A 14706-nucleotide genomic window follows, 5' to 3' on the forward strand; every position below is an offset into this window, starting at 1 on the left:
TGATAGATTAGCCGACTCGCAATCAAAAGAAATCCTTTTGACTGACTCACTATTTGTTCTGTACAGAATAAAACACGGTGAGGTGGGCTGTCCCAGGAAAAGAACAGGAAAGTTATCAAGCGGAAGTTAATTTCCGATAACAACAATAATTCGCAACATCATCACTAACTAATTATTTTTTTTATTACAAATGAGCAATACATCATATAGTTAAGTTCAACGTTTGTTCCTGTTATCACTCACGTCAGAAGTATTCAAATGTCTTCCCCATGAGATCTACTTTGCAGTTTTTTGAGGACTTTTATTCTGTATTACTAGCCGACTAAGAAAATCAAATAAAATAGAACCACACAGAAAAAAAAACCCCAGGATATCTCTAATACAGCCGACCAGACAACCCCAAATAAGAATAAAGAATAATGCCGAGTCCTGCATTGTTGATCTGCTGCACAAACTGTTTGAATGCGTCTGACCACCGCAGGAAAGAAAAGCAAACACAGAGTTTTTAATCACGGTGCAGTTATAATGGTAATTCTCAATTAACATTATTTTTTAAAGTATTCGATTTTACACTGTGTTGTGGGTCTATTATTGATTTTTTTTTTTTTTTTTTTTTTTTGTTGCTGAACTCAAAACTTTCTCCGTGTTTCTTGGCAGAAAGCGAGACTGCCACATACATCTTTTGTACCATCATCTGCCACATACATACAGGTGCATCTTTTGAGCATAGCGAGCACAGGCCAAAATTATACCAGTGTGAACTGGGGGAAGGGGGCGGGGCTTCTACAGCGTGTCAGTTAATATCAGAGAATTCAGAACACTTGAGGAATTTGGATCGTCTGCGGTTTTTATTATGTAAAAAGACAGCTGTTTTTGGTGTATTTGGGGTATTTCGGAGTACATCACAGCGTAGGCCAATGTTAAAATGTGGAGCTCCTACATCCAGTGCGTACACAATTTCAAGTCTCACCCCTAACCCACATCCCACTGCAATTCCCCACAGTTTGACTTACATTATAGCAGCTATAAACAGTTGTTTACTCAACAGACTCCTTAAAAAAATACAAAATTTATAGCTCGAACCACCATATCAATGCTTAGACACTTTAAAAAATCTGTTCATGCGGAGCATCACTCTTACTATAGCTGTTACTATAGAAACGATAATGCATTAGAACGAGTGCGTGCATTGTTGATGATTCGCCTTGCAGCTGGCGCTACAGGGTGTCCCTATAGAGGGGAATTATTTATTTATTTATTTATTTATTTATTTATTACGCTTTTTTAGCTAAATGTCTTCCAAACTTTTTCATGCTTTCATATTTTCAGATAGCCTTTAAGAACGCCTTTGACAAAAGAAGAACCTGTTGAAATCATCCTCATGGCTGGAATCGGGAAGCTGCCGCAAGGTCGCGATGGACTTGAACAGGAAACACGGCGAGCCCATCACACACGACGCTGTTTCCAAACTTATTAACAAATCCAAAAAGACTGGCTGTGTCGCGGACCGACCGAGACGTGGCCGTCCACGAACGTCCACTGATGAAAGCACAACCCACGTGGTTCTGGCAAACGTAGTCCCCCATGTACGGAGACTTTTGGGACACTCTAATGTCAGAGCTGCTGTTACAGAAAATGAATCCACACTGTTTAGAATGGAGAATCCTCATTGACTACGTTTACATGGACAGCAGTAATCTAATTATTGACATTAATCTGAGTAAGATAATAATGTGATTAAGGTGTTTACATGAGTCGATTTTTGAATACTCCTGTCATGTTCCCGTTTTACATGTTCTAGAACATAATTAGATTAACAGCCCGCGTCATTACGTCACCGCGCCACGCCGTCCGACGTCCCTCCAGAATTTTACGTATCAACATACAGTTCGTCTTCGTTATGGGACCGTATACAGTTTTGGGTGTTTTTATTTATTTTTTTTACGAACGCTTTAAGTGCAGTTAATTATTTGTCATGCTATACGTGCTAATAGACGACTGCTTGAAGCGGTGGGTGTGTCCCAAATCGCGTACTTACCGTCTATATAGCAGCCGAGATACATGTATTTTTCCCCACTACAGGCCTATAGTAGGAAAGTATGCGATTTGGGACACAGCCGAACTCTCTTGTTCGCCGTAAAACGTAAAACTGCCGTGTGCGATCGTGTCCTGTCGCAAAATGCGGTGAAAACTCTCACACGACGTTCATAATGTGATTACGGTGTGTACATGTCACTACCACACGTCCATCATGCGACTAAAACAGGAGTACTCCGCCTGTCTTAATTAGATTATCGCTTACTTCGATTATGACCTTAATTAGATTAAGGTAAGTAAAAATTGCTGTTTACATGGTAGTTTCTTAATTAGAGTATGGTCTTAATCGGATTAAGAGTGGATTATTGTTGTCCATGTAAACGCAGCTATAGCTGGTTCAATTAAACAGCTCTGGATCCTGCGCTAAGATCACACTATGCACCTTTTGTTATTCACACCTCCGTGACTTGTGAACATGTCAGAGCTGTTGCATCGATACTGTCAATAAAGCGAAAAGAAAGAAAAAAAAGAGAAAAACCCACGTAATCATGAAGTCAAGCGATAACCTGGCAAATGATCTGATTAAGGCAAAATGAGCAGCGCTTATTTGATTTACTCCTCATTAATCATTCAGTCTTCCCACATGTTGTTTAACACGAACCTGCCCATCACATCTGCCTCCTACGGAAGAACATGTCGTGTGATGAATACACTCTTCTCTCTTTCCTGACATTTGAAGGGGAAAAAACAACAAAAAAATGTGTGCAACTTTTATCCCGAGCGCAAGAGTTCAGCATGCCATTGAGGCACGCCGTCGTCGTGATTGGAGCGGTTCACATCCTTTCACGCTTCCCTTGATTCATTTACCTTTCGCATTCTTTCTATACCTGACATTCCTGCTCCACTTGCATCGCCCTGGACTCTGCGTGAACTCTCGCGGAGAACGCGGAAACATGGCACACTCTCGGTCACTTTCCAAGCTCTGAAACGGTTTCCAGCTCGGCAGATGGTACGGGCTGACTCCGGCTCCACCAAAGGCCAATTCACCGACATCTCGCATTTTCCGACCGTAATTAACGTCGCCACCGTGGTGGTTTTAAATTGCTCATTTGTTTCCTGAGGTTCTATCAAATGTGTTATTATATTCATAAATCAATACGTTATGTCACTCTGAGGGGGGAAACGTGCATATTTCATCGCTTTGTAATTGCTAGCAAATGTGAGTGCACGAAAACCGCACGTGGTTATGTAAGTCTTTCAGATGCTTCATACATTCCAAACCAGAGCATGGTTATTTGTTTGCTAGCTGACAGTTATCTAAAGGCTCGGATGAATAAACATGGGGTGGAAAATATTCCAAATTGCTGCTTTCGCGTGGAGCTGATTACAGCTGTCTGGTGTCGAAGGGATCCAGTTCTTGCGTGAGATACAGGCTGAGGTAATGAATGAAATTCAGGACCTTTTGTTTTTACGTCCACGGCCCAGGATGTCCACCTAATTACCATCCTCGCTATGAAATGGCCTTTAAAAAAATCAAGGCCTGTAATTAGGTCTGAATCGCTGCCAAAGCCTGTTTTTGCTGCACTGTTTGAATGCAGAGGGGGAAGTTTCTTTCTGTCGTAGCGTGATACGCTCTCTGTATCTCTACTTCTCTCTCTCGGTCATGCTAGCATTTACACGTATCGATTTGGGACATGGTTTTAGCTGAAGTGAATTAGAAACAATGCAGAAGCCGGTCAGGTTACAGGACGGGCAGAGAGAGTGTGAAGAGAAAGATTAATCGCCCTAAAGACACTAAAACATGGGTTATTAATAACCTCAGAATATAATAGTCTGGAAAAAAAAAACACTATATGTATGTATGTATGTATGTATGTATGTAATATATAGAGTGGTTATTTGCGTTACTGTATCATGAACCAGTCTGGCCGTTCTCCTCTGAACCCCTGCTCTCTGGATGTTTTTTTGTGTTTTGGACCATTCTGTGTGAACCGTTTTGTGTGTGTGTGTGTGTGTGTGTGAGATTCCTGGGAGGTCAGCAGTTTCTGAAAAACTCAACCAGCCCATATGCCACCAACAAACACGCCATGCTTCTAAGTCACCGACATTTTCCCCCAATCCGAACATTAACTGAAGCTCTCGACCCGTATCCGCACGATTTTACGCGTCGCTCAGCCGCCACGTGATTGGCCGATCACATAAACGCACGAATGAATAAACAGGTGTACCGGGGCACCTAATAGAGTGGTTCGGAAAGTGTATCCGTATGTGTATAAACGGAACCTTTTTCCTATTTTAGCCCAAACACTTGCATGTGGGAAAGTAGAACGTGGGCTGTTGAAGATTTAAATGTGTGTTTTTATTTTTGTTTTTGTTTTTCAAATGTGGCATTTGAATACACAAATATTATGAAAATTGAAATCGCATTGGGTGTGTGTGAAATTCATTCTGACAGCCTCAGTAGCGTGCACACACACACACACACACACACACACACACACACACACACACACACATCTTGAGGCTGTTTGTGCGTCCCTTAGTAATGAAGTTCTCTACTTTGGAAATGAAATGTTTTTGAAATGCAGAGACGATTAGAGTTCAGTTTCATTATTGCGGATGGCCTGGTAGTGAGGCGAAAAGAGTGAAGAGGAAACGAACCGAACAAGACATGTAACCCCTGAAACACCCTGGACTAATCAACAGCTCCATATTTTCACATCATTTTAACACTCGTGATTACACGTCTTGTCCTATTAGTTTCACTGTAGTTGTTGAATAATACGCTTTAGGAGGAATGACTGAATAATAAAAGCGGACTGGTTTTAAAGGGTTAAAAGCAGTTGCTTATACTCTGTACTCCTCATGCCCTGACCTTAATCCTCATCTCTTGGCTCTGTTTTCTACTCGGATGTCGCTTCCTTCTGTCCTCAGTTTGGGAGATGACCTCGCACAGCAGGGCTTTCTGAAAGATCACACACAGCCCTCACACACACGTCTGCTTTTCTCTGCAGGTGATCATCTTGGAGGACTACGCCGACCCTTTCGATGCTGCGGATCAAGCAGGTGGCACCCAGAGCAGCGCGGAGAAGCCGGTGGAGAACGACGGCTACATGGAGCCGTACGAGGCTCAGAAGATGATGGCTGGTAAGGGTTTGGGTTCTGCGCCGTCGTTTTAATCGGGTTTTCTTTTTTCTGCGGCCAACGATGGCACGGCTCCGTTGCTCAGCTGGACGTATCGGGAGTGGTGTTTATTTGTCGAATGGGGGTTTCATCCTTGGATTTTGGTTCAACAGAAGATGCCCGCGTTGTTGTTGTTGCTGCTGGTTTTAACCATAAACCATATTCAACTATATCTGTATTCCAGTATGTACTGTAGTCGAATACTATCGTTTGATAATATGGCGCCTTTGATACTTTGCAGCAGAAAGTGCTTAAAATAAACAGGTATAAAGTGATTGTATGGCATGTATATACAGTGTGTAGCTGTGCACTTATATAGCACGTTTTTTAACCTTAGCAGTCATACAAAGCGCTTTACACTGGTTCTCATTCACACACACACTCACACACCAATGGTAGCAGAGCTGCCATGCAAGGCGCTAACTTGCCATCGGGAGCAAGCTGGGGTTCAGTGTCTTGCCCAAGGACACTTCGGCACGTGGAGTCACGTAGGCCGGGAATCGAACCGCCAACCCTACGATTCGTGGCCCACCCGCTCTACCACCCGAGCCACAGACGCCCACTATATGGCCAAAAGTTTGTGGACACCTCACCGTCACACCCATATGCGCTTCTTCCCCAAACTTCATTTTCACTTTGCCCAAAATCTAGCGGAAAGCCTTCCCAGAAGAGTGGAGGGTGTTATAACTGCAGAAGGGGGATTCAATCTGGACACAAGGACATGTGCTTGTGACATGTTCGTCCCGGATAAGGCCATCTACTAAATGCTGTAAGTGTAAATGTAAATATTGTCCCAGATTTTCTCTCTCGCTTTTCCCGTCGCACGTGAGCCGTCGTTCTGCTACGTGCAGCTGCTCACTTTGTCTTTGTTCCGATGGCGGTAGTTTAATTATCTTCAGTAAAGCTCAGGGAATCTGTTCACCTGTCTGAACGGGCACGCTCGGCCATATGCGAGCTGTCTAGCGCCGGATAAGCACAATACGTTTTTTTTTTGTTGTTGTTGTTTTTTTTTTAAAATAAAAATGCAACAGACTGCGAATGTTGAAAGGTGAAGCACACCCTCACACACACACTCGCACACTCACAAGCGTACACACTGTGTAACAAGGGCTGGCACGGTTAATGAGAGCTATGATGTCGTCTGGAGAGGAGACAGCCTTTACTATCGGCTTCTTTTTCATCCGCCTTCTGGTTGGAACAATAGACAGCTTTGTGCCGAACTGTACTCCTCGTCTCGGCTGAAACAATGGCCTGGCGCTGTTCTATTGTCCGCTCTGCTCCGATATCACTCACAGAGGGACGGCGTACGGATTTATGCAAAGAGAGACAATAAATAGGAAAAGAAACGAGTGGATTTCCGCATCAGCGCATGTATTCGAGTGGAGGATCTGCCATAGAAAAGCAGTCAGGAGTGGAATAGACTAATGATGGGCTGTATTAAAAGTGTGTTTGGATTTCGCGTCGTTATTGTGCCTTCATTTTTGCCCAAAAATAAAAACCTGTGGACTTTTTTTTTCGATCGCATTTTTCATACCTCCAAACAATTCATTAATCATGATTCACGTGAAATTTTCACCAGACATCAGGATTAACTCAAGAAATCCAGAAATATAAAGAATTCCCCAACGTTAAAGTCCATAAATAAAGTTATGTGTAATAATGTGGAATGACACGGGGGGGGGGGGGGGATATCGAACACGTCTGCGGTCGTCTTTATTTTATTTATTTTTAAAACCAAAAATAAAGTATGCGGAATAAAAAATAAACCGAAAATAAAGTGCGCAGATGATATGCTGGCTAAGGAAGATCCTCATGGAATTTTCCAAAACGTAACTGATTCATTTATTTATTTTTTTAATGTGTATATTTATTTTATTTTTTTTTGGAATGGAAACTGAGATTTGATTTCCAGGACTTTGAAAAGTTGCTGAGTTATTGAGATTAGACGCGTCGTAGCTTCCACACCCTACTGCACTGAATTACTGGATTATTTTGCTGGAAAGTGATCCCACCTGTCGGTAACGTGGTTCCGATAAACGCTGCAGTGTAATATTGTTCACCTGGATGTTGTCGTCTGTTGTCGGTATTCAGTGGTGATTTTTTTCCCCCCCCCCCGAAAGGCATTGTAAGATTAAAAATCCACTCCGCTGTTGTTGTTCTAGCTCGACCTCTGACCCCTCTCCAAAGCGCTACTGGATTAGAGGCAGTAAGGCAGAATCCATGACCTTTCTTAACCCCCATATGCTGTTCAGTACTTAGCACTGCATGCCCCATAGTGTCTTTAGACTATTAGTCGAAATACAATTTATTTAAATAATAATAAATACAAAAAAAAAAAAAGATTTGATTTCCTCACTATTAACAAAATAAACAAACAGTATTTATGGAAATAGATGTAAATGTATGCAGTAGCCTGTGCCATGCTTGGGGATGCTCCTGATAGCAGGGCTGTGTGTGTGTGTGTGTGTGTGTGTGTGTGTGTGTGTGTGTGAGCGCATGCACACAGGTGTGAATGTAAATAAGTAATGCAGGGAATGTGACACATTAAATTCACCTTTTGTTGTTCCATATTCCCGAAGAGCAAACCCCCTGACACTTCTCCGTGTAGCTCTCAGCTCAGAATCACGTGAATGTAAGGTCTGAGAGATCAACACGTTTATTAATATTAATCATTCAGTTGTTTCACTTTTGTTCCCAAATTTCCCACTGGAGGTCAAAATTCGATCAATATTTGTCTGTTTATCTATGCACTTCCGGTATCGCTCTATCTTTCAGTCTGTCTGTCTCTCTATCTCTCTGCCTGATTGTCTCTCTGTCTATCTACCTGTTTTAGCTTTCTGTCTCACTCTCTGTAAGTCTGTGTCTCTCTGTGTAGCTATATGTACTGTATATGCAGCATGTCTGTCTGTATCTCCGAATATCTTTATTCATGTGTCCATCTGTCTCTCTGTGTGTCCGTCCGTCTGTTCGTGTATCTGGCAACCTATCTGTCTGTCTGTTTGTGTCTGTCTCTATCTGTCTATCTGTCTGTCTGTCTGTCTATCTATCTATCTATCTATCAATTGATCTGTCTGTCTGTCTGTCTGTCTGGCCATGTATCTGGCAATCTGTCTGTGCGTCTGTCTGTCAGTGTATCTATCTATCGATCTGTCTGTCTGTATCCGTCTGTCTATCTATTTATCTGTCTGTCTCTCTGTCTGTCTGTGTATCTAGCAATCTTTCTGTCTGTCTGTTTGTCTGTCAGTGTATCTGGTGATCTGTCTGTCCATGTATTTATCTATCTATCTGTGTCTGTTTGTCTGTCTGTCTGTGTATCTAGCAGTCTATCTGTCTCTGTTTGTCTGTCCATGTATCTATCTAACTATATCGATCTATCTATCTATCTATCTATCTATCTATCTATATCTGTCTGTCTCTCTGTCTGTCTGTGTATCTAGCAGTCTTTCTGTCTGTCTGTCCGTGTATCTGGTGATCTGTCTGTCCATGTATCTGTCTGTCTGTCTGTCTGTTTGTCTGTCTGCGTATCTAGCAATCTGTCTGTCTGTCTCTGTCTATCTGTCTCTGTTTGTCTGTCCGTGTATCTATCTAACTATATCTATCTATCTATCTATCTATCTATCTGTCTGTGTATCTAGCAATCTGTCTGTCTGTCCATCTGTCTGGTGATCTGTCTGTCTGCCTGTCCATGTTTCTGGCAATCTGTCTGTCTGTCTATTAGGGCTTGGCGATAAAACGTTATTGGTATTTATCGACGTAACGATAACGATAATAACGATTGTCGGTAACGATAGTAAAAATGTCCGGTATAACGCTTGATGCAATGTAAACAGACATGAAGTTTGGTTGCACGAACAACCCTCACTCGTGCGCCCTCCCTGGATCGGTGGTTGAGTCGAAAGCCGAAGGGAGTAACTCGTGATGGATGCGGGATAAAACTCGGTAATCAGGAAATATCAGAAAATGACTGTGAAGCAGCAACTTCTGAGTGTAATCTGCTGTAACTGGTCTTTAAGGAGCCGCCGTGCTGACGTCTCGTTTACGTCTCTGAGGAAGATGGATGCCAGCGCATATCCTCCTAATATAATAAGTGCTGTTGATGGTGCAGTTTTCAAATTCCTATCTTTTCCTCATTTATAGTGGATCAATCCCATCGCACGCAGTCAGTGTGCTGGCAGATTATGCTGGCTATGCAGATGTGTCTGCGATGTTTATGCAATTAGGGGACAGTAATATCATAAAGGTAGTATCGCTATGGTTAACACTAATATGAGCATATTAAATTCCTCTACTGAGCTTGGACGTAGTCTGTAGTGCATAAGAGCAATTTCAGCAAATCTTTTAAAAATCGGATGTGAACGATGAGACGGGGTTTGCAGATCACGGTTTAGGATTAGCACATCGTCCTCATACTTCCGGCGTCCGGAGCGGTCCTTAATACAAACCTGTGTGTTATCGAGGTAAAGACTCGGCTGAAAGCGGAGTCATTTTTAATTCTCTGCTCGTCAATTATTTACTAAATCGCTAAAGTGGCATTATAGATTTTAAGCAGAAATGATCAGTTGTGTTGGATAAGGAAAATGATTCTGCAGTAATCTAGTCGTTTAAAGCTTCGTCACCTTGAGTTTCTGACTCCATACTCCATATTCAGTGCATTCTGTGTTTTTGTTTTATCAGCCTTGCTAGATAAAGTAGAAATATAAACAATAATGAAAACAAAAGCTAAAAATATACGCAAACAAACGGATATGGACAAATACACGAACACAAAATAAATAAATAAATAAATAAATAAATAAATAAATAAATAATAAACAAATAAGTAAAAAAAAAAATGAGTTGAAATAAATAAACAAATTCAACAAACAAACAAATATATGGACAAATACGTAAACAAAACAAAAAAAAACTAATAAAAATAAATAAATCGGTTAGGATAGGTAAATAAATAAATACAACAAATGAACAAGCAAATATATGGACAAATGCATAAACAAAAAACCCCCCCAAAAAATAAAATAAATAAATCTGTTAGAATAATCAAATTAATAAATAAATACAACAAACAAATATATGGATAAATACATAAATAACCCCCCCCCCCCAATAAATAATAAATAAATCAGTTGGAATAAGTAAATAAATAAATACAACCAACAAACAAATGTATGGACAAATGAATAAACAAAAAAAAACCCCAAATAAATAAAAATAAATCAGCTAGAATAGGTAAATAAATAAATAAATAAATACAACAAACAAACCAACAAATATATGGACAATACATAAACATAAATTAAATATCTAAATAAATGAATCAGTTAGAATAAATGAGTAAATAAACCAATACAACAAACAAACAAATATATGGACAGATATGTAAACAAAAAATAAACTAATAAAAATTAATAAATCAGTTAGAATATATGAATAAATAAACCAAACAAACAAACAAATAAATGAATACAAATTTTGAATAAAATACTGATTAAAGAAACAAACCACTTGAAAAACTAATTTCAAAATAACATCAATCAAGACTAATAAATAAATATGAACGAACACACAAACAAATGAACGAACAAAGGAACGAACAAACGGAAAACAAAGAAACAAACAAACCACGCTGCTGAGAGTCACTGCGATGATTATAGGACTTATTACAATTGCTTTATCTAAATATAACATGATGTAGTTGAACTGTATCTGGTCTCTCTCATACCCCGTCTATCGGTTTCCTTCATCCGTCCCTTCTTCATTTTTCTCTCACCTGCATTTTGTTTGCCTCAGCGTAGATTTACTCGAGTCGACTCGTGTGAAACGTCTTCAGTGGTTCAGGTTAGCATGAGGGGCGGGGCTAGTGGTTGTAGCTTGCTTATAAGTTCCTGTTCAGTTTGTGTCGGAGTGGGTGTAGATCAAAGAGACAAATAATAAAAGAAAAAAAAGTAGGAATTTGTTATCTGTATTAATACCAGCAGGAATCTTTCACACTAATTCTGCTGTGAGGGGAAAAAAAACGATTCCCTTCTTATACTAATCTGAAACAATATCTAGAGTTTATGAAGCTATTTTTATTCCCAAACCTAGAAATTATTATATTATTATTATTATTATTATTGTTGTTGTTGTTGTTGTTGTTATTGTTATTGTTATTATTATTATTATTATTATTATTATTATTATTCTCTCTCTTTTTTTTTGAAAGTTAACCAGGGACAAATAGAAAGCAGATCAAATGAATCTCGGATGAATAATTCGATTTAATGTGCTGTGTATGGCGTGACGTCCCAGCTGACGGACGCTCTCTGAGCAGAAGGTACAATAAAAACATTTTATAAGCTCAGCTGCAACTTCATGAATTTTTAATGGGCTTGCTTTTAAAACGAAGGCTTTAATTGTTGCTTTATAGGACGACGCTAGGTATGTCCTTTTAAATAGAACTCATCTGTCTGATGAAGCGTGACACAATTGTTAATTTTTTTAAATAATTAATGCCAGAAAGGCTTTTGTTTTACCCCCCCCCCCTTTTTTTTTTTTTTTTTTTTAAAGAAAAAATCTGGCGGTGTGTGTTACGTTGCAGTAGGACATGCCATTTTAGTCAAACACTCACTCAGTCACTTGAATACATCCACACTCGCTCACTCGCGCACACACTCACTCACACTCATTCACTCACACACACACACTCATTCACTCACACTCATTCACTCACACACTCACTCACACTCATTCACACACTCATTCACTCACACACACACACACACTCATTCACTCACACTCATTCACTCACACACTCACTCACACTCATTCACACACTCATTCACTCACACTCATTCACTCACACACTCACTCACACGCTCATTCACTCACACTCATTCACTCACACACTCACTCACACTCATTCACACACTCATTCACTCACACTCATTCACTCACACACTCACTCACACTCATCCACACACTCACTCACTCATTCACACTCATTCACTCACACTCATTCACTCACACACTCACTCACACTCATTCACTCACACACTCACTCACACTCATTCACTCACTCATTCACACACTCACTCATTCACACTCATTCACTCACACTCATTCACACACTCATTCACTAATTCACACTCATTCACTCACTCACACTCATTCACTCATTCATTCATTCACTCACTCACTCATTCACACTCATTCACTCACTCATTCACACACTCACACTCATTCACTCATTCATTCACACACTCACACACACACTCATTCACTCACACTCATTCACTCATTCATTCACACACTCATTCACTCACTCATTCACACACTCACACTCATTCACACTCATTCACTCACTCACACTCATTCACACTCATTCACTCACTCACTCATTCACTCACTCATTCTCACACTCATTCACTCACTCATTCACTCACTCACACTCATTCACACTCATTCACTCACTCACTCATTCACTCACTCATTCACACACTCACTCATTCACTAATTCATTCACACACTCATCCACACACTCATTCACTCACACACTCATTCACTCATACTCATTCACACACTCATTCACTCACACACTCATTCACACGCTCATTCACTCACACTCATTCATTCACACATTCATTTACTCACCCCCCCCCCCCCCCTCTGTAGTACAGACTAGAGGAAGTGTACTGCCTATCCTATCTGGCCTTTTTCCTTTCCCTTTCTCTCTCACTTTCACCCACTTACCCTCCTCTCACCCATCACACGCTCTTTCTCTCACTCCCACAGACACACACAGACACACACACTCCACTTGTGTTGAGACTTGTCTGAAGCGTTTTTGTTACGCCAAGTAACGGCTCTGTCCTCTCCTGACTCCCCACGTGTGAAAGTGAAAGACAGAGAGTGAGAATTTTCCCACAATCCCCAGGGTTTTCCCTGTTGCGCAAACACTCAAGGGATGAGCAAATATATCTATAAAAAATGGTCTTGCTTCTACAGTACACACTTTTTCCATGTTTCATTTCACCGTGTGTAAAAGACCCAAGTGTGGACGCGAGACATGTGGACTGAGAGAGTCGTAAAAAAAAAAAGAGAACAAAAAATGAAGCAAATAGATTTGGAGGAAATGATGCTGGGGAAAAAAAAAAGAGTGAAAGAGAATTCTGAGGAGATGGTGTGTGTGTGTGTGTGTGTGTGTGTGTGTGTGTGTGTGTGTGTGAGAGAGAGAGGGAGAGCGAGGGTGTGAGTGTTATTTTTTAAAGGCACTCGATAATGCACAGCAAGCCGTTCTTAATGACACGATGACATGTCTACTTTCCATGCTCGGTTTTATTAAGTCACTCACTTATACTGCTCTGTTGAGTGTAAACACACTGCAGTATAGGTGTCATTCTAGTGTACACACACACACACACACACACACACACACACACACACACTCACACACTCACTCACTCACTCATTCTCTTTCTATTTGCTTCAGATCCCACCTGTACTGTTGCTGTTCAATAGTTGTGAAGCAATGTGTCATATCCTCCACAGCATCCTCTCTCTCTCTCTCTCTCTCTCTCTCTCTCTCTCTCTCTCTCTCTGACGAGCCAAAGCATGTCCTTGTATATTTTTTCCTCCATGTAAGCTGATTTGCTAAGAGCAATAAACCTGACACTGATCAGACATGTGGAGACACTAGAGTCAGAGAAAGGAATCCGGACTTTTATTTCCGTACTTTTCCCTGTGCTATTCTCCCGGTCTGTCCATCTTTGGGGTTTCTCACTGCATACAGTACTGGAAGATTTGGCAGGATCGAAAACTGTTCTTCTTTCATCATCTGACTGTTCAGTGCGAACGGTTCCAGCGGGTTGGGCTCTAGAGACGATCCAGCGGAAGTGTTTTATTCCTTTTATTCCTCTCTCAGCAAACTGCCTGTTGAGCGCAGTTAGTTGAGCGCAGCTGGTAGAGCAAAGTTAGTAGAGCGCAGCTAGTTGAGCGCAGTTAGTTGAGCGCAGCTAGTAGAACGCAGCTAGTAGAGCGCAGCTAGTTGAGCGCAGCTAGTTGAGCGCAGCTAGTAGAGCGCAGTTAGGTGAGCGCAGCTAGTTGAGCGCAGCTAGTAGAACGCAGCTAGTAGAGCGCAGCTAGTAGAGCGCAGCTAGGTGAGCGCAGCTAGTAGAGCACAGTTAGGTGAGCGCAGCTAGTAGAGCGCAGCTAGTTGAGCGCAGCTAGTAGAGCACAGCTAGTAGAGCAAAGTTAGTAGAGCGCAGCTAGTAGAGCAAAGTTAGTTGAGCGCAGCTAGTAGAGCACAGCTGGTAGAGCAAAGTTAGTTGAGCGCAGTTAGTTGAGCGCAGCTAGTAGAGCGCAGTTACTAGAGCGCAGCTAGTTGAGCGCAGCTAGTAGAGCACAGCTTGTCCTGTTACTGAGAAACTACAAAATAAAAAACCCTCTTTTTCAACACTTAGTTACAGCTTTACCTCCGACTGCCACGAAGCTCTGACACTGGAGACTCCT

At 41.1% G+C, this 14706-nt stretch overlaps 1 protein-coding gene across 2 annotated transcripts in view; it reads left to right on the top strand.

The window, feature by feature from the left end:
- The window catches only part of zgc:158464 (uncharacterized protein LOC791139 homolog), a 155092-nt gene that overhangs the window by 34443 nt on the left and 105943 nt on the right, over positions 1 to 14706 (top strand). For both annotated transcript variants that reach the window (XM_053622618.1, XM_053622619.1), the window contains exon 2: positions 5052 to 5184. In XM_053622618.1, coding sequence (XP_053478593.1) covers positions 5052 to 5184 — 133 coding nt within the window. The remainder of the gene's footprint in view (positions 1 to 5051; positions 5185 to 14706) is intronic.

Source organism: Ictalurus furcatus, chromosome 4 (genome assembly GCF_023375685.1).
Source record: "Ictalurus furcatus strain D&B chromosome 4, Billie_1.0, whole genome shotgun sequence".
Taxonomy (NCBI): domain Eukaryota; kingdom Metazoa; phylum Chordata; class Actinopteri; order Siluriformes; family Ictaluridae; genus Ictalurus; species Ictalurus furcatus.